At 41.6% G+C, this 22,510-nt stretch overlaps 1 protein-coding gene across 2 annotated transcripts; it reads left to right on the top strand.

Moving 5' to 3' along the window:
* The first annotated feature begins 2,021 nt into the window (after window positions 1–2,021).
* Window positions 2,022–21,034, top strand: LOC120893537 (myotubularin-related protein 8). 2 transcript variants are annotated; one of them, XM_040295492.1, is made up of 9 exons: window positions 2,022–2,465; window positions 15,982–16,098; window positions 16,868–17,449; window positions 17,529–17,661; window positions 17,997–18,093; window positions 18,479–18,614; window positions 18,687–19,403; window positions 19,473–19,604; window positions 19,679–21,034. In XM_040295492.1, the coding sequence occupies exons 1-9, from the start codon at window positions 2,442–2,444 to the stop codon at window positions 19,814–19,816; spliced, it is 2,076 nt and encodes a 691-aa protein (XP_040151426.1). In that variant the 5' UTR covers window positions 2,022–2,441; the 3' UTR covers window positions 19,817–21,034. The 2 variants fall into 2 exon arrangements, with proteins under 2 accessions (XP_040151426.1, XP_040151425.1); XM_040295491.1 differs by lacking the exon at window positions 2,022–2,465 and adding an exon at window positions 6,349–7,230.
* Window positions 21,035–22,510: the final 1,476 nt, after the last annotated feature.

Genomic DNA, 22,510 nt, shown 5'->3' with positions numbered 1-22,510 from the left:
GCCGACGAATTTCGGCAGTTTTTTTAACCGAGGTCGTGAAATATTTTTAAGTGTGTATCAATATTTTTTTCATTCCAAAATATGTTTTATCTTTGCCACCATAACTGGCCAGGGCACATGTTTTAAGTGGATGATTAGTCTTTTTCTAAGTTTTAATTACATTTCTCTCAAAAGATATATACATTTTTCAATTGTTTTGCTTGTTGTATAAAAACATATGTTGACGATCTATGCTCATCATGTTTTATTAAAAACCGGCTACGAGCGGCTCCAGACAATTTCGGAACCTCCTCCACTCCAACCCAACGGAGCCGGCTCCGAAGCATACTCCGCTCCAGCTGCTCCGGAGCCGGTTCCGCACCAACGACTCCACGCTCACGGCTGCTCCGGAGCTGGTTTTTACAGATTGCACCAAAAAATCATTTTAGATAATGTTTTAATCAGGAAGATCCATAATTAGCTGAGTAAATAATGTTGAAAGGAATCTATAAAAAATCGATAAGTTTTGAACATTGTTCAACAATCACACCATCACATCGGGTGTTAGTTTCTACACTTGCTAGATGATCGATTCTTTTTTAAGCTATCATACAATGCCGTCTCTATTGAAACGTTAGTCCAGAGCCGTTGGTCCGGAGCCATTAATTCGTTGCCGGCTCCGGGGCTGTTGGTACGGAGGTACGGTTCTGGAGCTGTTGGTGCGGATCCGGCTCCGGAGCCATTGGTGCGCTCCAAAACACCCATCCCTATTCGGCAGTAACACTATGACACTATAAGTAACACAAAAGTATGAATGTGTGTGTTAACTTTCAGCCAATTTTATTTCATTTGCTTGTAGTGGTTGGTATCATTTTAAAAGAGGTGATTTCAGTGTTAATTTCAATATATTGCTACACGACAAGCAATAAAATTTAACTGTACACAACTGTAACCACGCGGCTACAGACCACCTGGTCTTCATACACTTTGATAGAAACGAAGGTTAAATGGTTGCGTTCTCAACAGTGCTCCTGCCGAAATCTGCCAATATAGTCTGGCCACACTGGCCCGCAGGGCAAAAGCTCGCTCGAAAGGACAACAACCGTCGCCAAACGTCAAAAACGACCGTCGCCAGCGCCTCGAAATCGTTACGAGTTTCGCTCGCTGGCGACGTCGGTTTGCAGTACATGCGACGCCGGTTTTGACGTTTTACGACGGTTTTGCGACGGTGGCCGCCAAAAAGCTCGCCTGACCTGCGGACCAGTGTGGCCAGATTATATTGGCAGATTTCGGCAGGAGCACTGTTGAGAACGCAACCATTTAAATTTAATCAATTATTTTTACGATCAATTTCTTCTTCATTTTCTTCAATTTCTGAGGAAAATACAATTAAACAGCGCGAGCGAGCGTTCTTTTCAGTGGCACTCACTGGCGCTCTGCCTCGTGCATTTTAAAGGCATGCAATAGAGCGCATTCTCTCCGTGAAGGCGTTCCATCCGCCAGTTTTAATTTTCATCCCAAAACAACGGACGTCGGATCCGATCTTGGGTCGGACCCCACCGTGTGTTTGTACCTACCCGTCGACTGAAAATTTAATTCTCTTTGTCTGTCAGGTGAGCTTAAACCGCGGACAGCGAGATTCAAATTCAAATTTAAATAATTTTCTTTGACGAGCAATTCTCGGAATCCCCACAACTGACATAGTCTACTTATTAGGAACATTAAATTTTAACGGATAAAACTTAAAAGTGCCAGGCAAACAAACGTGCATCAGCGCGATAAGTAACAAATGAGGTTGGCGATCCTTGAAACAGCAACCCAAGCGCTACAGATTAAACTTAAACGACTGAAAAATAAAATATCTGTGATTTTCGGTAGGATAAATGGAAAATCGATAGTTTTAGGGCGGTCATCTGTAAATCGGTAGGCATATAAAAATCGGTAGGAATGCAGATAAATCGGTATTTCTGGTCACTCTGTGCGTCAGCCCCCTCCTTGACTGGCATACGTCAAAACTGCACCTCCGGATTGAAAAGTTATTATTTTTCTATTTTCTTTCGTGTGTGGGTTGGAGTTTGCCGTGCAGTTTCGCTGGTTGTTGCCATTTCTTGTGATTTCAGGGGTCCTTTTTCCTTGCATTAAGGACACTCTACCGCGCGTGTGTGCGTGTGGATGTAATAATCCGTTTCGTTGATACCATCGACGGAAACGCGGAAAAGTGATCCAACCAGACATCGCGCGGCCATACACGAATGTTCCTTATCCGACGGCGGCCAATGCTTTGTTGCTGCTGTTCGTCTGTGCAAAGTGGAAGTGGATTAAACCTGTGCCTAACTTTCTCCAATCGCGAGCAAATCTAAGGTTCCGGACGAAGGTACATTTGGTGGTTGGAACAGCCTACCCGACGAAACCTTATCACCTGGCCACCAATCGCCTAAGACGGGCTTCGACGGGCACAGAAAATGGAGCACATCAACACACCAAAGGTAAGAGCGGGGAGCATTCGTTTATCAACTGTTGATGTTGTTTTAGCATAACATATTGCAGCGCTGCCGTGCATTGTGCAACGGGGGAGGTAGCATGTGTATGGCTTTTGCGGGCTCATTATCAGCACATCCTGCGGAAATGCGAAATGCGGCGGGATGAAATAAAAATAGCCTATCGATCGATACCCAGCAGCTTTTGCTGACGTGCTAATTGGCAGCAGAGGCGGAACACAACGCACGAATGCGATGCCATCCACAATATCTGGCCTGGTCTGGTCGTCGCCGTCGTTTTGTACGTACTGTACAGCTGGTAAAAACCTGTTTGTACGATAAAGCTACACCTTGCCAGCTGCCTTGGGGGGTAGAACTGGAGCCTCGGGTTTCCAGTTTGTGGGGCAGTTGTTTTCTCCACCGTTGGTGCATTTGCAGTAACAACTTCCCCCACTCTCGTGGCTGTTTACCTTTTGCTTAATCAATCACATTTCATTTGATTAGCCTAACATATGGCATTGTGATAAGAGTGCCGTTTTATTTGACGAGCGCGTTAGGTATCGTTCCGTTTTTCCTTCGTCCAACGCTAATAGGACAACTGTTGCTTGGGGTTGAAACGGTGCAAATAAACCATATTGCAAATGTCCTTTCTTGTCGCAGAAGCGTCGGATGCGCATGACCTTTCGTTAAATAGCATTTCTTTGTAGGTGATTGGTTGCGTTCGCTGTTGTAGACGCTGTCTGACGATTATGAGCCAAAACGCTGTTCAACATTATGGCCGTGACGGAATGCATCGAATACAATCAATGCTATTTATGCTTTTGCAGTCGAAATGCAAATATGCAATGTGGAGTGCAAGGTTGTAGGCGAATGTAACAAATGCGGATACGGTTGTCCGGCAAGTTGAGAATGCATTTTATAAACGAATCTCTAAATCAGCTTGTACCGATAAGAGTGGAAGCGATCTATTTGATTCTTATCGGAAAAGATAGATTACGTAAATCATACTAATGGCCGTTTTCAACTTCCTGATCGAAATGGTAACGACTTTGATTAAAATCTTAAGCTGAATGGCATTAGCTGATTATGAGCTACATTATAAACTCTGGATGGTTTGATTATATTGGATTTGAATATGATGTACTCTTTTATTGTTAAAAGAAAATAATTACTCATTGAAAAAGTGATGTTATGTATGAACTGTAGTGGAAAGCGTATGAATATTGGTATTTTAAAATATATTTCAATATGGTGAATGGTTTAAAATATATTAAGGGTACATGATACAGGGTTTTCCAGGTGTTCTTATAGTTGTCGGATACTTTCTTGACTCTTTCCTATTGGAAGTGAACTTCATATGTTGAAAATTTAACTCTATGGCACGCTTTTTGGACATGCTTCTTGAAAATTCTCAAAGATTTGTCTAACAATGGTGCTGTAGAGTCCAATTCTCATTACATTAAGTTCATTTCACGTATGAAAGAGACAATGAAGTGTCGCACAGCTATGAGAACTCCTGGGAACCCTGTAATTTCCACTATTAAATCCTCACAAAAAAATGACTTTTTTCGAGAAAAGAGACGGTGGAGATTGCGAGAATCCTGTTCGTTGACTGTTTTTGTATTTTTGTATGATTTTCATTAAATTTGTTCATTAAACATTATTTCAACCATATCTATTTGCATAAATTGAACAATATTTGGTGAATATATTTTCAACTAATTTAAGAATTTTCTTTAATCAATAGCAATGCTTTGACGAAAACAAGAGCAAACATGTTAGTATGTAATATGATTGATTTTACTATTAAAACTTTAACTTGATGTATGGTAGTTGAGCTGTTGGATAATAAAATGATAAACACTCCAGCCTTTGTATCATTTTGATGTAGTTATTAAGTTCCCGTAGCCAGGGGCTCGGTTAAACTGGATGTAAACATGTCTAGGTAACCCTGAATAAAGGCCAGCGTGACTTTCATTGTAGGTCGTTACGCAAAAAAAAAATAAAGGAAGAGCCGATGCAAGATGAATGAGAGCATTTATTTTATTATTCATTGCGCAAGTTGTTTTTCCAACAAAAACATGAAGCTGTTTGTGATGTGTTCTATGATAGGAATTGAGTGAAATTAATTTAATAATTCCCCATATTTTCTAAAACATTATTTTATTTTGAATTGCTCATTAATACGGGGATTATACAAGGATTTGTGTGTATGATGTGAACATGTTTATTAAGTCAACCAGATCCTAAACATTTGTCAATAATGTAATTTTTATGAAAGTGTCATTTTTTTGGCTTTAAAATTAGATTGTTTTAATTGAGCTAAAGTGTACCAATTTTATCATATTTTGTGATATTTTGTAACATATTCTTCGACACTATTTTTCTCAAATGACTCTTTATGAAAGCTGTGATTCAAGCATTCGTGCGTCATACTAATCCACCATTGCAAAAGATTAATGCTACACTCGCTAACATCGGTCACTAATGCTAGCAATATTTATGTTTCACGACAACCTCAAGCCGCAGTTCCTGAGGCTCATTAAAGTAAATCCAATTACATAAGCCACCCCCCAGGCACCGGCAACAACCACGTACTGCAAACATTGCAGATAGAAGAAGTCGACAATTTTTCAACACCAGTCCACAGTTAACTCCTACTAGTTGTCAGACTGCAATTGCATTCGGAGCGCAGCATTACGTGGCAAAACGTGCAGCGTTGCAGTTGCACGAGAGATTCTATAGCTAGGTGTGTTTGTATGTGGGTGTGCGTGTGTACTATACGCGGAGAGAAAATATGTCCGACCTTGACCTTCTGAAAATTGAACGAAATTTGTAGCACACACACATCATCTTGCCCATTGTACACCAGCAGCAGTAGGAAGTAGCATTGGAAGGAGTTGCATTTCTACTGCATGTACATATATGGCGACTTTTCGTTTTTAAAAAGATGAAATATGGATGCGGGCGGGTGGCACTGTGGCTAGAACTAGATTGCATTTCACCATGTCCAGTGGGGCTATAAATCCTCTGACCCACATCGGGGTCGGGGCCGGGCCAGCAGAATCGAACGAAGAAAAATCGAATCACTGATGATTTGGATCGTATTCAGTAAACGTTCTTGGGAGTGTGGCACTAGCACGACTTCGGCACGTGACTGCACGTGGTCTCTCGCTCTCGCGGCCCGTTTTTCTCTGGCGCGCGCTTTCCAAGCGCTATGGGAAAAGCATGCGCTCTTTCTAGGAATACAAAGCACCACAAGGAGAAGAGTTCAAACAACTTCCAGCGTCTAAAATATGTATGGAGTGTACTGGGAAATGTAATGCCGTCCTATAATCAAGATAAAAATGCAATTGCATTGCAAAATGCTGGGTGGTTGTAGGAGGGATTTGCAATTATATATAAACGTATAAGTTAAATTAGGAATGATAGTTGTATGGTTTAAAGATTTTAGGAAAATATATTTGCTAGTACATTAATTTTTACTATTAGTGGAAATTTTTTAAAATAAATTACTGAAAACTATGTTTTTGTACAATAAAACCCTTCAAACGTTTGCTTGTAAACACAAAAGCAAATCGTGTGAGTAGAATAGAACGACGAACCTGTGCGCGAAAGCGACTTCGGTACATCCTGCAGGAGCAGCACCACCCAGCACAAGCATAACTTTATGCGTTCGGGAATCAGAAGAGAGAGAGCGAGAGAGAGTCGAATGGAATTGCACAGACACTGGAAGGTTTGATGGCGCGTGAGCGCGAGAGAATCTGCCCCCGAGCATTGCGAGGAAGATTCCTTTTTTTTATGCTCAACACGCAGCAGACAATTCAGAGGTCAGAGTTCGTCCAATGTGTGTGGTTGACGCGGTTCGCGTGATACGAATGCCAGCAAGTGAAAACAAATCCTTCTCGTGAAAACGCGTTTTCTGTGGAAGGAATTGAAAAAGCAGTAAGAAGCTCCTATATTTCTCTCCAACGACGGTGCTTTTTCGCTGCTTTGTGTAGGTTAAGCCCGCAAGTTCATTCATGAGTACGCAGTAGAGCCCTTGGACGGTTCGCTCCAGGACTCAGGCGCACATCAACTTTGCATCGTTTGTCCTAGGACTGAGTGGCATCGATGGATTGCGTCAATGTTGCGGTGGCATAGTGTTTACATACAGAAATATCGATTTTCTTGAATGGATCGAGCGCGCTAGCGAGCAATGTTCCTGTAAGATAATGAATTCTATCATCGCAAAAAGGCATCGCACCGCAGCACATTAGACCAACACACCCACCGTGGTGACACTGTTAGTGTGAAAAGATAAATTGAAGCTCTTAAAAAGCTTCGCTGGGAAGATAAAAGTTAATCGGAATACAGGAAGCTGCAGGAAATCAGAGAGTCATGGTTGTTGGTGGCAACGTTACGGTAAACCGAAACTAACAAGCAAACTTTGTGGCTTGGCAAGTGAACAAATAAACAAAGTGAAAAGTGAACCTCCTGCGGGAAAGTGATAACCACCACCAGCTACAGCGTCAATCGGTCGATAGGCCGAGTTCGGCTGAGGGAAGACGGTCTCGCCATGACGGACGCCGAACCACTGTCACCGTCGGCCTCCACCTTCAAGCAGAACTTTGATCTGGTAACGCCCGAGTTCGAGGAGGATCCGAAGCTGCTGTGGGGCAGCGTGCCCGTGCCTCCGTTCGTGTCGGACAAGGTGGTAACGTGGGTGGAGGAAAACTTTCCCCATCAGCCACCGCCGGCGGTGGAGTTTCGCGGCCAGAGCGTTCTGAAGAAGGTAAATCGGGATTGGGGAGAGACATCGGGACTAATACAAGGGTGCTCGCCGCTATTGAACAACACTGATCACACCATGTAGCTGTACTGTGTTCGATCAAAACGAAGCACAACTTAGGTTGGAGCGACTAAAACAGGACTGAAGGTTGGATTTAAAAAACAGCACCAACTGGAATTAATCCTGCCGACGCCTTTAAGGTCGGTGCGAGATTATTCCAGTGTCACTGGAAATAGACGTCTCGCAACGTGTGTTATACCGCATGGTTTGGGCTGGAAATGGGATAGTAGGAGACATCCAAAATGGGATTGCTGGCGAATGCATGAAACATTGCTAGCTCTGTGTCCGTATTTCAAACACAAAGTGAAGGACATCGTACGTAACCTTTTATCGGTCGTTTTATAGCCACCAAACGGTACTCCGGACCGCAACGTTTATGGGTTAGGTATTTGAAATTCCACACCATTAAACCCTTGTTTATGTGTTATTGGATGCAGCTATTTTTCTTTTGCTACAACTATGTCTCTATGTTTTAGAAATAGTGTACAGTTTCTGCTGTAAGAATTGGGTTGAAGATCAAAATTGGTTCTCGGTGCTCCACTTAGCTCCATACACAATTCTATAAATTAAAAGCAGTCTATCGCGTTCGGTGGAAATATTTGTTTTTGTTTTGCCGATTTGCTATTTAAAGTAAATTCAATTACCATCATCAGCTGCCGCCGACGCCACGTGTACGAAATCGCGTTATCTCACCTGATTGCTTCGAAAAAAACCGTGAACCGTGGCCAATAACATCATCGCGAACAACGTTACAATACGACGGTAGCCGCCTTTTTGCGTTTGAAGTGTGCGGTGGAAATTGTATAATACTTTTTCCCGACATTCCTGTTCACGTGTGCTGCACGCTGAGCTTTATTTCGGGTTAGATAGATAGCGCTTTTATAGATGTGGATAGAACGACGATATATGATGTAATGAAGGAATCGATTAAGGAAATGAAGAATCGAGTCTCTTTATATAAATTCCATCCTGCAATTGTAATACAGATTATTACAATTTCTTTAGTTGAAACCAGAACTATATGGATTCTATTGAAATAGATTTTCATTTAAATTGAAGACATTTAGTAAGTAATTTTGAAATACTGCTTGGTACCTTACTAATATGAAATGATACGAAAATACTATTAATACTTTTGTGCAATACCAAATACCGGCCAGACATGTGTATACAATTAAGTAGTTTTATGGCATCGCGATATGACAATATTGCATCTTTCAATTATATGTAAAACTTGCTTACCTTTTGAGCATTATTCTTCTTTTTTGGACTAATATTATTTAACTTTAAATTTTTTCAATTCCAATTTTGAACTAATATGCTTTAACAAAGTCTTGTTCATAAACATTTCCTAATCACTAGTCGCTTTAATATCAATAAATCATTTCCAAAGTGTTAATATATAGTCAAACTTCGATATGATGCTGTTTATATTACCGGAAAGTTAACATTACTTTACGAAGAAAACAGAAGGGATGCGTGAATCTAAAGAGTTTATAGACAATCATAGACCCTCTTTGTTTCCAAATCCCCGTACGCGTGTCTAATGCTTTTGCTCATGACAACAGTTAAGTGTTGTTGATGTTTTTGAATCTTTGTTATGTTTAGAAACAAACTCACCTACCACAGTAAGGCGGTCACTAGAGTAAATACGGCTCGTTGTTTTCTGCACAGGGAAACTTTTAATACACCTGACTTGAGCACCATCGCTGTCCTTTCTGCTTGTTGTACTGCAACCCCTTGAGTATCGAGAAAAAAAATCAAACTGGCAAAAACTGGTGTTTGCTGGTTGGCGACAAAATTATTAACCCATTACTGTCCAGGTGTACACAAACTTGTTCCAAGTGGTATGAAACTTTCTAGTTCGTTCGAGATGTGCTCTGAAGCAGGTGGAATGCATTATTTTCCTTAAGGTTATTGGAAAAGTTGTTATATGAATGAAAAAATATGCGCAAAACTGATAAAATACCCAAGTACAATAAAATACAGTAAATATGAGCATAAAAACAGAATTATTTGAAGGTATTAAAGTATTGAAACTTGTTATACTTCTGTAGAAATGGAGATAATGAACATAGAAAAAAATAACATGTAACCCCGAGCATTAAAAATTCCTACATTCAAAAGCCTTCCGTTTGACGCTTTTTGTAACAGAACTATATAAACGGTACAACTTTGTACATTAGATCATGTTTAACATAAGTCAACGTGTAAACAAACGGAGAGCTTGTTAAGTACTATTTATGAATTAAAAGGTACTTAAGGCCAAGTGTTCCAATGTTAAAAAGATTGAACTGCTATTTCTGTTGGTTCAATAGACTCACTAAAGCAATGATCCGTTTTATGTGAGCAGAATTTACACAAAAAGCAACTAGAAAGCGTAAACAACACTTTTCCTTCCTTTTTGATGCATGTACAGTACATGTCAGTCAATGCGGGACCTCTGAAATTATAAAAAATGTTGTTAGAAATTTACAGACTTCTCTATAAATTGTCAGACTATCAATGATCATAAAGGCCGGGCTACATTGATCGTACTCGCACGCGTAATTTTGATTTTCACTAGCGCATCTGGCGGCGGCTGACCGAAGCATTTTGCCAAACAATTTGGAGCCGCTCCAGAAAATACGTTAATTTTCCATGTTTTTTACTTAAATCGGAGGAGAAAAGTTTTGTAAAACGTAGATACACATGTCTTGCACGCAGTGCATCCATTTTTGCAATGGAAAACGATGGAAAAACTACTTAATTTTGAGATCCGGCAGGTCCATTCCCTCGATGACCAAAAAAAGCTTCCACCAGCCGCCGCCAGATGCGCTAGTGAAAATCAAAATTACGCTGGCGAGTACGATCAATGTAGCCCGGCCTTAAAACCTTTGGGGGTTTTTACGATACTAGCCAACTATTTTATACGAAGTTTGACAGTTGGCGGCTGAAATCATATCAATACTGACAAACTAACACCTCAGATTTTCAAACTAGATCATTAAGGCCGGGGTACATTGATCGTACTCGCAAGCGTAATTTTGATTTTCACTAGCGCATCTGGCGGCAGCTGACCGAAGCATTTTGCCAAACAACTTGAAGCCGCTCCAGAAAATACGTTATTTTTCCATGTTTTTAACTTTAACTGGTGTGGAAAAGCTGTGCAATTGATAGATAAATATGTTGTGCAAGTATTTTAGCCATTTTCGCATCAAAAAATGATGAAAAAACAACCTAAATTTGAGATCCGGCATGACCATTCCCTCGACGACCAAAAAAAGCTTCCACCAGCCGCCGCCAGATGCGCTAGTGAAAATCAAAATTACACTACGGAGTACGGTCAATGTAGCCCGGCCTTTAGAGCCTGAAAAATATGTAAACATTTATTGAATTGTTTGACTGAAGCATAAATATTTTATCAAATAACATTAAGCACTGTTTGGATCGAAATTTTAGATTGTGTCAAAGTACTATAACCCATTTCAAATAGAAAAAATAAAATAAAACGATTTCAAAATAAATCTTTGTTTGTACACAAATGGTGAAATCGAATATAGTGGATCGTAAGTGTCAAATGGTTACAACCCGGATGATAAATATTGTTCCACCGAGGGGCTAAAATTTCAGCTTCTTGGCTTGAAATACAAAACGGGTCCTTGTCGATGTTTTCTTCTATATTATCTCTATGCATATATGCAAAGAAAAGATAAGAGATCCAAAAACTGCTTGAGTTATACCAAAATGTACTTTTTGTTAAACGAACATTTAATTTCTTAAGGCCGGGCTACATTGATCGTACTCCTGAGTGTAATTTTTGTGAACGCGTACGCCATCTAGCGGCGGCGGGTCGAAGCTAGAGGCTGGTATAATTTATCTGTCAAAAAGTGTTTTGGTTCGAGGAGGATATAATTTTACCCAATGATGGAAAGATGTTGGAAGATGGAGAAAAATGTTGCCTAGCGCTTTGTATGAATGACGATTTATCCACCAACAACAATTAACGGCCTATTTTGTTGCAATTTATGGACGTTTATAAACATTTCATACGGCATACAAGTAGCCTGCTCGAAACTTGATGAGACACCAAGTATGAATAATTTTGACACATAAATTATACCGACATCTAGCTTGCGCTGGTCGTCGCCAGATGCGCTAGTGAAAATAAAAATTACACTTGCGAGTACGACCAATGTAGCCCGGCCTTAAGGTCCTAACTGATCACTTTTTATTTCCCTTCCAACGCTTATTGCTAAACGTAGGGTAACTGAGTCTTGATAAAAATTAAATTAATTTGACCACCTTCTACTTCAACCGTACCCCGTTTGTAATGCTGATATAAATAAAAATTAAACTTGAACCTGCAATTCCAACTTTCTTATCGCTGAATAACTGCACCAACACAAACATTCTTTGAAGCGAAATTATTTTCTTTTATTCCTCACTCACCGGAAAAAAAGCCCATTCCCTTTGGAACAGAGGGTACAAATTTGTAAAATACGATGCTATTTATTCGAATCGTCTGTAAAATGCTCTCCATACCACTGGATTTACGTGCCTCTGGGGGGTCGGTCTGGGATGGGAACGAGCAAGCAAAATATTCATTTGTTGCTTTCTGACCGTCTGCGTCAATAAACCAGCTGGTGGGATTTAGACGGTCAAAATGGTTATTCACAAGAAGATGGTCAAACATTGTTGCCTTTCCAAAAAAGGAAAAACTCACCATAAGAGTCCCAAACCTGAAACTTTTTGGTGGATAGTATTTTTTTACTCTCTTTTCTCTCACTTAAACCCGGCCGGTATCGCTTTTATTATCAAAGTAATTATGTAATCGAAGGAATCGTCCCGTCGGTCAAAAGAAATACAATATTTTCCTCTCACACTAAACCTAACAACAAAAAAACGGTACTAAGTAATTTGGATGTTTCCTTTTCTTGCCGTCCTTTCTTGTGCGATCCTCCTTTACACCTAAATCGCTGTCCAAATTGGGGATTTGTAAATATGAACGACGTTGAAAAATCCATCCTGCTTGAGGTGCTTTTAACTAAGCGAAGGTACAGACTCTCTTCTAAGCGCCATTGCGCTGTCTACACTCGTAAGGATTATGGTGGATGAAATGCGAGCTGTGTCTACCACAAAATGCCACCACCCACCATCCCCCATTGTATTTGGCGGAGGGCTTTTCGGTAAATAAAAAGCGCCCATTTCCTTTCCGAAACACCGACCCGTTTAGCTTGAGTGTGTGTGCATTAAAGGGAAGCGGGTTAATCTGGGCGTGTTGAAATGAACAATATGAACTCAGCGCATCTGTGTTCGCATTATTTTTAACTTTTTTGACGTTGAGCGGTTTTATTTACATTCCTGGGGATCTTTTGTTCGGAGGTTGTTTGCTTTGTTTTCATGGGTGATTCACCATATTTGCACGAAACTGTTGAAAATGGACTGGTCCTTTTCGACGGGGTGTGGATTTTTGCGGCAAGAATGTACTTTATTTTGTGGCGAATGAGTTATGAATTTTGCAATATTTGTGTTCTGTAAAGGGGTTTTGGTTCGGTTTTAATCAGTGTTAATTTTCGTATACCGCATACCCCGCAGCAAAGGACGAAAATTTCGCATTCGTCAGACACGATAACAAAGTTTTTGTTTTTTGCTAAACCTAATATCTGCCAAGATGAAACCCGCGAGACCAACCTTTGCCGGCACCAGATCACGCTCTTCTTCCTATTCGGTTGCATTCTCATCCCATTCCAATATACGCGGATTCTCGTACCATTGACCCAACCATGGCATTTGTCGACGGTTTTGTTCGGTTCCGGCTTGAACGAAAAAAAAAGAACAACTTTTCGCGGTTTATGCGTTGTTGGTTGGGCTTTGCGTCATGAAAAATTCACCTCATGTGTATTCCGTGCCCGGAGTCTTTCCGTGCCAAAGCGAAACACGTCGCCCGACAATGCAGCGGGAGGAGGTACAGGGGTGCGTTAATATTATTGCTTGTTGATCCTTCTCGTAAAGCCGCAAACTTAACGAGTCCTGGCTACTGGTGGGCAGTAGACGATGTTGTTTTGCCGTTTTTTTTGTGCGTTTGTTTCAAAGTATAAGCCGATTTGGGTTATCCTGACTAGGTTGGGCTGGGATTTGCGCCAGTTCCGGGGTGCGGACAGCATGTATCCGCTTTCAATTAACGCGTGTCCTTGCGAAGGACGATTAAACCGAAACTAATCAACCATTGTCGGTAGAAGGTGAGGAACGAGAGAGAAAAAAACCCTTGCAAGATTAATAGTCGATCGTGGTTGATAAATTAAGATCCAACTGCAATAGCCGCCGTATGTTCGTCCTGCGTGCGTGTGATTACTAGTGTACAAGGCTTGGCATGCTTTTTTCTCTTTCTCTCAGAATTGCATGCCAAATGGTACTCTGTACTCTACTTTCGCCTCCATTACGAGCATGAACGAAACTTCTTTGCGTAACATTCGAAACGCAAACCTATTAGAGAGACGGGTTGCTGTATAACGTTCGCAGGAAGGTTCGCCATTGACATTCGCACAATTGGAAGGCATCGCCACCCCGGTACGTGTTTACGTGCAATTGCCAGTAACAGTAACGATCTTGGAATGTGTTTCCTTTTGCGTGTGGGAGGGGAGTGAAAAACACGTAGTGTGAAAATAAACACAAGTGGCATTTGCTACCGTACAAGTTTCTGTATTGCAGATGGGAAATGGTGCAGCTCGGTTGTGCCTTACCTCTTCGCGTGCTTGTGCTTGGGGTACTGAATTTTGGATTTATGTGCCATGTGCACTGAAAGATTGATTGTGAGGGCTTGACACATGTTTATTAACATCAAACAATTTTGATTGGTTGTAGGAATAACGAAGGATATGAAAAATACTGTAAAATTGTTGTTCTTATTTGTTGTTGAACTTTCTGTTTTTATCTCTTGTTTTCATCAAATTCACTGGTACGTGCATTATAATTTACATTCGTAATACAAATTTCAAAAAAGAAGTAGAAAATGTTCTATATTAAGCTATGGTACATAGTATGTACTACATACCCCGGCGGTATTGAACTTTAAACGCTTCAAATTCACATGTAATCCAGGCATGGCAAACATACGACATGTAAACATGAGAAAGCATTTAGATGTATAATCACAATGAATATAGATTTTAAACAATTTAAGCAATAATTTCTTATATCAGAATTTGATGAATGTACTAAAAAATTCATGTTTAAGGGATAACTCGATAAACCTAGAATAATGATAATGGCGTTTGTATTACATTTTAAAATCAAAAATTTAAAAAGTTAGCTAGGTTGAACTGACGGTTCAATGATCTGGTATGATAGGGAATCGATCTCGCACGGCTACTCAATATCATAATTATAGAGATCGTAAGGATAATTTAATTATTTTTATGAAAAAGAAAACATGTTAAATTTGTCATAAGTTTTAGTTTTGTTTATAATGTGGTCTAATAGGCCGGTCACGTGGTACAGTCTACAAAAGAGATGGGTAAAGTTGACAAAACCCGGAGTCAAGACGACGACTCTGAATGACTCCGACTCTGGTCGACTTTGACCGACTCCGGACGACTCTGGAAGACTCCGAGCGACTCCGGACGACTCCGACTCCACGCAGAACTAGTGGTGCGGATTTAGCACGAGTCGGAATCGGACTAACAATAGCCGGAGACGGATCGAGTCGTGGGTGCGGTCCAAAGAGCACAACACTTGTCGACAACTCGTACGACTTAACAACATGCTCACCCGAAGCCCTGTGCCTCCCGTGACTAACCTGCTATTGATAATCAATAAGTAACCGAAAGCCAAGCCTGAGGTCTGATACGGTTTTTCCAAATCTCCTTCTTGACATATAATGCAATTTTTGTATTGAGCTGTCATTTCTTAACAACACGCCGGTTTATATATACGAATAGCCGGTTAAAAGGTACACGGATAAACGGCGCTTCACTGTAGTTAAAGGTATGCGGACAAATTAGCATTACTGAAAGGTTGCTTTTTGAAAATGAAACTGGTCAATAGAAAGTTCGAATTATGATTTTATTATCAATTTTGTATGGAATACTTATGAGGAAACAATGATTGCAAAATACCTGAAGAAAAACTATATAAACATTGTTTCAAATTTTAATAATTCAGTTTTTTCCGTAGTGCGAAAAACGTACAATCAACTAAAAATCATGAATCAATCACTAAGGTATCAAAGTAAGATATATTTAAGGAACTTAATAGTTTTACGTGCCATTCCGCAAACTATCCATTCATAAAGAAGCAAAAACATAAAAGGACCTTGAGCGACGAAAAAAATAGATGCATGAGATCATCACATTCCTGACGGAAGTCAATCTAATTTTATTCCAACATGGCATTCCAGTAACATCTAAGAAATGTTAGTAATTCTTTCCATCTTTCAATCGAGCGTGTCAAATGAGGTTTGACAACGCTCTTGTAACAGCGTTTACGTGTTCATGCTGGGTATGAGGTAAATATGGGGCCAATAAGTTATTTTCCGGTTCATCGATGTTTGATTATTGATTAAATTTCGCCGTTTTAGAATTTTACTCTGATCGCTTCTTCTGCTTGCCATATTTTTCGGTGTTACGTCAATATTCCTTCTCCGCGATCATATTTGGCGGTGCTACGACGCGTTTTTTTTTTAACAAATTCGTTTATTTTTTCTTTCTATTTCAGATTGAAAATGTCCGTATGATTGACAGATACAACAGCAAAAATCCAACCGTCGGTGTGCTGTACCTTACGGCCACGCATCTTATATTCGTTGACCCGGATGCCAACAAAGAGACATGGGTAAGTGTTTCCTTCCCGTGCCTACCGTTCACACCATACCACTCGTAAGCTCCTCTACCTCTATGGTTTTGCATATCTCTTGTGCCGATAGCACCGGGCGTCTATGATACCATTCGTTCGTTCTGTTCCGATAAGATAGCCTGGATTCCTGTTCATATCCAGCTGTCAGATGCCTTTTCAAACGGAATGCGTATGAGCAATATTCATTCTTTTTGCCCCTTTAATAGCTTCTAAGAATTTACTGCTGAAACACACATAGTTTGAATTGAATTGAATTGAATTTGATAGCGTATTACTACTATTTATAACATGACGTTTCTTTTTTGAACCTCAAACCATTTTATTGAATTTTTACATACATTCCTTATCAATGTCAGATTATGAACACGCATTTTCTAAACTTTTTGTTTGTTCGCTATAATCATTCCAATGTTAAAGAAAGAGAGAGAAAATGAATATTTGTACTGTTTTTTGTTACTTTGCTAACTACGTTTTGAATAACTTTTCCAAGCACGTTCCTACCGGGCCACGTTAATGATCAACAGATTTCAAATGCGTGCTTGTTAGAAAGTATGATTGTTGAAGTTTTGCAACCTTCCTCCGCCGCGCCTTATCGTGTGCCTTTCTAATTAAACAAATTTGAAAGGACCCTCAAGCAAATCTCCATTCACAGCAAATCCTACCCGCACTCTCGGTACAACTGGGCGTGTGTTTTCTGTGTGCTGTGTTTGTAGCAGTTTTGTAATTTCCCTTTCCAACCCGGCGCCAGGTCCTTTACATGCACATCGCGAACGTGGAAAAGTTGCCCCTGAGCACCACCGGCTCGCCGCTGCTGATACGCTGCAAGACGTTCCTCTCCATCACGTTCGTCATACCGAAGGAGCGCGAATGTCACGACGTGTACACCACGCTCACCAAGCTGTACCAGCCGGTGAACATCAAAAATCTGTACTGCTTCCAGTACACGACCGCGGCGAAGGAGCTGCCGAAGGCGGCCGGCTGGGACTACTTCAAGCTGGAGCACGAGTTCAAGCGGATGCGCGTCCCGAACGACCAGTGGAGTGTCTGTGCGCTCAATCAAAACTACGAGCTGTGCGACACGTACCCGCAGCAGCTCTACGTGCCGGCCGAAGCCAACACGCAAATCCTGCTCGGCAGCTCGCGGTTCCGGTCGAAGGGCCGGCTACCTGCGCTCACCTATTTGCACTCCAACAAGGCGTCCATCTGCCGCTGCAGCCAGCCACTGTCCGGCTTCAGTGCGCGCTGTCTGGAGGATGAGCAGATGCTGGAAACGGTGCGCAAGACGAATCCCAACTGCAACTTTATGTACGTCGTTGACACGCGGCCAAGGGTAAGTTGGTAGTAGCTTTTTTGTTGTTGTTTGCCCCAAGTCCACTCATCATGCTTGTTTTGTTTGGTTCTCCGTCTAGATTAACGCCATGGCAAACCGGGCCGCTGGCAAGGGCTACGAGAACGAGGCGAACTATGAAAATATCAAGTTCCAGTTTCTCGGCATCGAAAACATTCACACGATGCGTGCCAGCTTGCAGAAGGTGATTGAGTGTGAGTATTTTTTCTTTTTGTTTTCACCATCTTTTTTCAATCAAACGCTTCTAGCCGTATCTAGATCTTCCCACACATGAGGGTGGGGGGTAAGTTGCTACTAAGTTGACAATCAAGATGATTCACTTTTCGAATGCCGTCGGTAGACAATGACGACGACGACGACGGCACCCGCTTTGGCCGTCCGTTAAGTGAAGCGTTAAATCCAAACCGGGCGTGATTTATTGGCTAGCGAGTTGACGTACCATGAAGCTTACCGTTCCGACAGGCGCCGCATTCTACTGTGCACTCTCAACTAATGCTTTTCGTCTCTTTACGGTTCGATTTCTTGCTAGGCTGCGAACAAAAGTCGCCCACGATGAGTGGATTCTTAAGTGCGCTGGAATCTTCGGGCTGGCTAAAACACATTCGATCGATACTGGATACATCCTGGTAAGTGTGGGAATTAACGGCGCTAGTATGTGTGTGTGTAATTAAGCGGCAAGTTGGTGGTAGAAGCATGGGGTAGAATTTCAGTTTCACACGATTATCACACGCGAACGTGAGGAGGAGAGCAAATAGAGTGTCTCGTGCGACGGTTCGTATGGCTGCTGTTGGCCATTAACTGGCAATGTGCCATTAAGCCGCTGACAGTGAAAGTCATCAGTAATTAATTGACGATTAGCGTTGGGTCTCGCGGAAGAATGTTTATGTTTTGGCACACTCACGGTGATGTGCTGCAGTTTACTCGGGAAGAATGGCTTAGTTTGTAAAATTAGAATATTTACATTTTATCTGATGTAAATTGTTTTGTTTTCGTTTTTTTCTCGTGTCTTAGCTTCATTGCCAACGCAGTCGATAAAGGAATTTCCGTTGTTGTGCACTGCTCGGATGGTTGGGACCGTACGGCTCAAGTATGCTCGCTTGCTGCCCTAATGCTGGATCCATACTACAGAACTATCAAAGGATTTCAGGTAGATAACCATTCTAGGCTGCAATGTTTCCTGGTGAAACCTAAACACTTCTTCCTTCCTCCTTCCTTCCAGGCTCTGATCGAAAAGGATTGGCTTGCGTTCGGCCACAAGTTCAGCGATCGCTGTGGCCACATTCAGAACGACCCAAAGGAGGTCTCGCCCGTGTTTACTCAGCTGCTCGAGTGCACCTGGCAGCTGATGCAGCAGCGCAACGACGCGTTCGAGTTCAATGAGCGCTTTCTGCTGATCCTGCACGATCACGTCATGTCCTGCCAGTACGGCACGTTCGTGGGCAACTGCGAGAAGGACCGGCTGGATCTGCGGCTGGCGGAGAAAACCTTCTCCCTGTGGGGCTACATGTCGAACCATCTGAACGAGTACATTAACCCGCTGTACAGGCCGGAGATGGATGAAACGATAAAGCCGAACCTGGCGCCGCAGAACATCAAGTTCTGGCGCGGCATGTACAGCCGGTTCGAGAGCGGCATTCACCCGAGGGAACCGCTGGAGGATTTGCTGATCGCTAGCAAGGACCACTGCACCTCGCTGGAGGATCACGTGCAGCATCTGACCAAGCGCATCAACAGCTTCAAGAACATGCTGTCGAAGTCGGCCAAACGGTTGCAGGGTGGCAGTGCGGCCCTGCAGTCGCGCTACAACGCGGACACCCGCGGCCCGATCGAGGTGAACGATAATCGGTACAATTACGATCGGAAGCTGAGCGAGCTGTCGGCGGCCGATGACGATCATCCGTTGAAGACGAGCGATTTTTCGTTCTCCAATCTATCGGTACGTTTCCCGGAATATTAAAGGTGGATGTAGTCTTCATAACTGTAATTAAATTCAATAATTTTACAGATTTCAGAGTATAACAATGAGGTGGAGAAGGTGAACGATGATATTAATTCGGTTGCAGTTGAATGGAAGTCGCTTCGGTCAGTGGTAAACTGTCCGACCTGCTCCATACCATTCGATCAAATAACTAAAAAGGTTTGTTGTCTTTAATAGTACGTTGTAATGTTTATCATAAGTTAATGTTTGAATTGTTTTCTACCTGCACGCAGAATCACTGTTGGAAGTGTGGCGAAGTGTTCTGCAGCCGATGCATCGATAAAACGTTGGCCCTTCCGGGGCACGACAGTGGCAATCCGGTGCCCGTCTGTAGACAGTGTTTTCGTGTCGTTCAGCAAGTAAGCCCATAAAAGGATTGACGTGCCGTTACCGTGCATTCACTAAAACAAACACATTCCTCGATTGAATCGGCATAGTTTGTAAGTAAAATATCTATACCATACTTCCTTTCGTTACTATCGGCGCTGTCTTCGTGATGTACAAAGCTATAAAACAAAAACAAAAACTATCTAATGATTGCGAGAGGCTACCAGGGCACGGGAAAAACCGAACAGTAGGGGTATATATCTAATTCTGGAAAAAAGAAAGAAAGAAAAAAACATGCAAGGGAAAAAGTAAATAGTGCAAACGTTCAGTTGCAAGAGAGACCAAAGCACAGCAACGCGAAGACGCGTAGATACTTGCAGGCCAGGGCAAGGTACGAACTAGAACTAGGGACTGGGAAATCCTTGCAAAATGGCTGTCAATCTTAGTTGTTAATCTACTATTAGCTTTAAGAGTAATGCAGTGCAGTAAAGTGAAACATAAAACAAAACAAAAAATAGGAAAGTGCATATATACGCTCACCGGCAACAGATGATGTGACAAAACAATGTTAGAACTACAATATTTATAAGCATACTGTGTACAATTATTTCGTTAGGAACCATTTGCCGAGTTGAACATTGATATTTATCTTACTCAAACGTATGCGAGCTTTTGCTTGGCTTGGATGACACCTCTTCGGTATTTAGGGTGCTGAAAGAGAGCTTTATCGAAGGCTGTAATGGGGGGCAGTGCGGAAGATCCCAGATTGTTAGCTACCTATACGCACACGGTGTAGTCTGAACAGTGCAAGATTGCAAGAGAATGAAGTATCTAACCATTTGCCCATCGCTCATCGCTGGACACGTGTTTTAGTTTTCGTTGTGCAAAAACAAATCAACAAATTTTATGAAAATGGTGAACCGTTATAAAGCTTTTCTTAGCTTCCGTTTCGTGGATGTACAGAAAATGGCATCCCGTATTGACAGTATTGTTGCATGCATCGCGGTAAATTATAAAGAAGTGGGCTAATAATACAAGCCCAGCATAATGCTTGTCTCATAAATTGCTTCTTCTTCTGTTTTTGGCAAACACCCAGCATCGAAACGACTTTGCAGACTATCTGCAGGCCATGACGCCTACCTATTGCTGTAAACTGTACGTGTAACCTGAGAAAAAGAAACTGATACAAAACAAAGAAAAAAAACCTGTTGCTCTCAAAATAAACTATACAATATTTAATAGTGAATATAAATTAAATCAAAGACATTTTGGGTAAATCTTTGCACGATGAATATGATGACTTAAACGGTTAATTGAATGGACCTGGTTTTAGTTATTATATTTTATGAACAACTAAATCTGGCATTATCTTTTATTTAACATAATTAATTTGCTTTTTGAAACAATGCTTTTGATTTCAATAACTACGCAAACTTTATTCCGCTACCGATTCTGTTCCCTCTCGATGACCCACATAACACTATTATCGCAGCCGTTAAAATGTTGCCTTATGTAAGGTATTAAATCACAATACATTGTGAACTCGGTAATGGTGTCAAATATTTGGCCCGCATGGAGGGGTTAGTTGGGAATTTCAGATAAAAACCGAGCTCACTGTCCGCATTTCGATCAAAATTAGTGCAATCGAGCGAGTTCCCCTAGATTTCTGGCACACTTTAATAGCATTGATTTTGTGTACAATCTTCCTAATTTCTTAAAATGAATACGGTAAGTGGAATTTATTTAAAAAAGTAATAGAGCAATAGAATTCAATTGATGTTTACCTATTTCAGACGGTGTACGTACTAATTCTCACAGCCTTTGCTGGCTTGTTTTGCCTCGCTCAAGGCAGTACAGTACCACCACCACCATCGTCCTTGCCGGCAGTGAATGCACCCGCTCAAACGGCCGCCACTAGCGGGAAAGGCAGTGCTGCAGCAGTAGCACCAACGGACACCGATGCACTCGGGCGCAAAATTTTTATTCCCGTGTTTCGCTCCAAGCAGAAGCAGAAACGAAACCGGGTCCGTGTGCAATAGCAGCCGTAGGCATCGGGCCGAGCGGACCAATAGTACAGATGGACGGAGAACAACGCTCGTGGCCAACCAGTTAGTACGTGGTTGCGAATTAATCATCATCCTACCTGGTGTGGAGCGGTTCTTTCGCGCTGCTACTTGTAAGCTGTTTTATGGAGCTTTTTTTTGTTTGTTTGTTCGTTCGCTGCTCAACACATTCAAAGCACCGTTCTAATGGGAGTTGTTCGACTGTTTGTTCACCGTACACCATGTGGTGGGTTGGGCGTAATATGTGAATGCTTTACCGCACGTGATAAACTCGGAAAGGAAATTATTATGACAATAGATTCTAATTAAGGTAGAACTTTTTAATAGAATTAACTAGCGTTAACTAGCGACTGGCTTTACGACAAATAAAAAAACAAGTTTATATGAGAGTTTTGACGTTAATTAGAGAAATGCAAGCAAATCAGTTTTAACTACGCCGTAAGCGACGAACCCTTCTTCATTGACTTACTTTCGGACGTCTACCTCCAAAATTACCAGCTATGCGCCAAAAATGTGAGATTTCATTAGCAATGGGTTTGTTTATCGAATCAAGTTAAACTATTTTTAACCACGGGTGGCATCATTCTCCAAGCACAGCTCTTGTTTGCTTTACACGTTAGAAAGTGCCAAAATTCCTTCGCGCATGTGAATCAAAATAAATTTGTCTATCATTTT

This window comes from Anopheles arabiensis, chromosome 2, assembly GCF_016920715.1.
Source record: "Anopheles arabiensis isolate DONGOLA chromosome 2, AaraD3, whole genome shotgun sequence".
Classification (NCBI taxonomy): domain Eukaryota; kingdom Metazoa; phylum Arthropoda; class Insecta; order Diptera; family Culicidae; genus Anopheles; species Anopheles arabiensis.
This window is presented reverse-complemented; position numbering and strand designations above follow the sequence as displayed.

What these genes read in the sequence shown, in the direction of transcription:
- LOC120893537 (XM_040295491.1), top strand. Translation starts at nt 7,015, where the DNA reads ATGACGGACGCCGAACCACTGTCACCGTCGGCCTCCACCTTCAAGCAG. An exon ending in TCGTTGACACGCGGCCAAGG is followed by an intron (nt 17,450 to 17,528) that starts GTAAGTTGGTAG and finishes TTCTCCGTCTAG; the next exon opens with ATTAACGCCATGGCAAACCG. An exon ending in TCGATCAAATAACTAAAAAG is followed by an intron (nt 19,605 to 19,678) that starts GTTTGTTGTCTT and finishes ACCTGCACGCAG; the next exon opens with AATCACTGTTGGAAGTGTGG.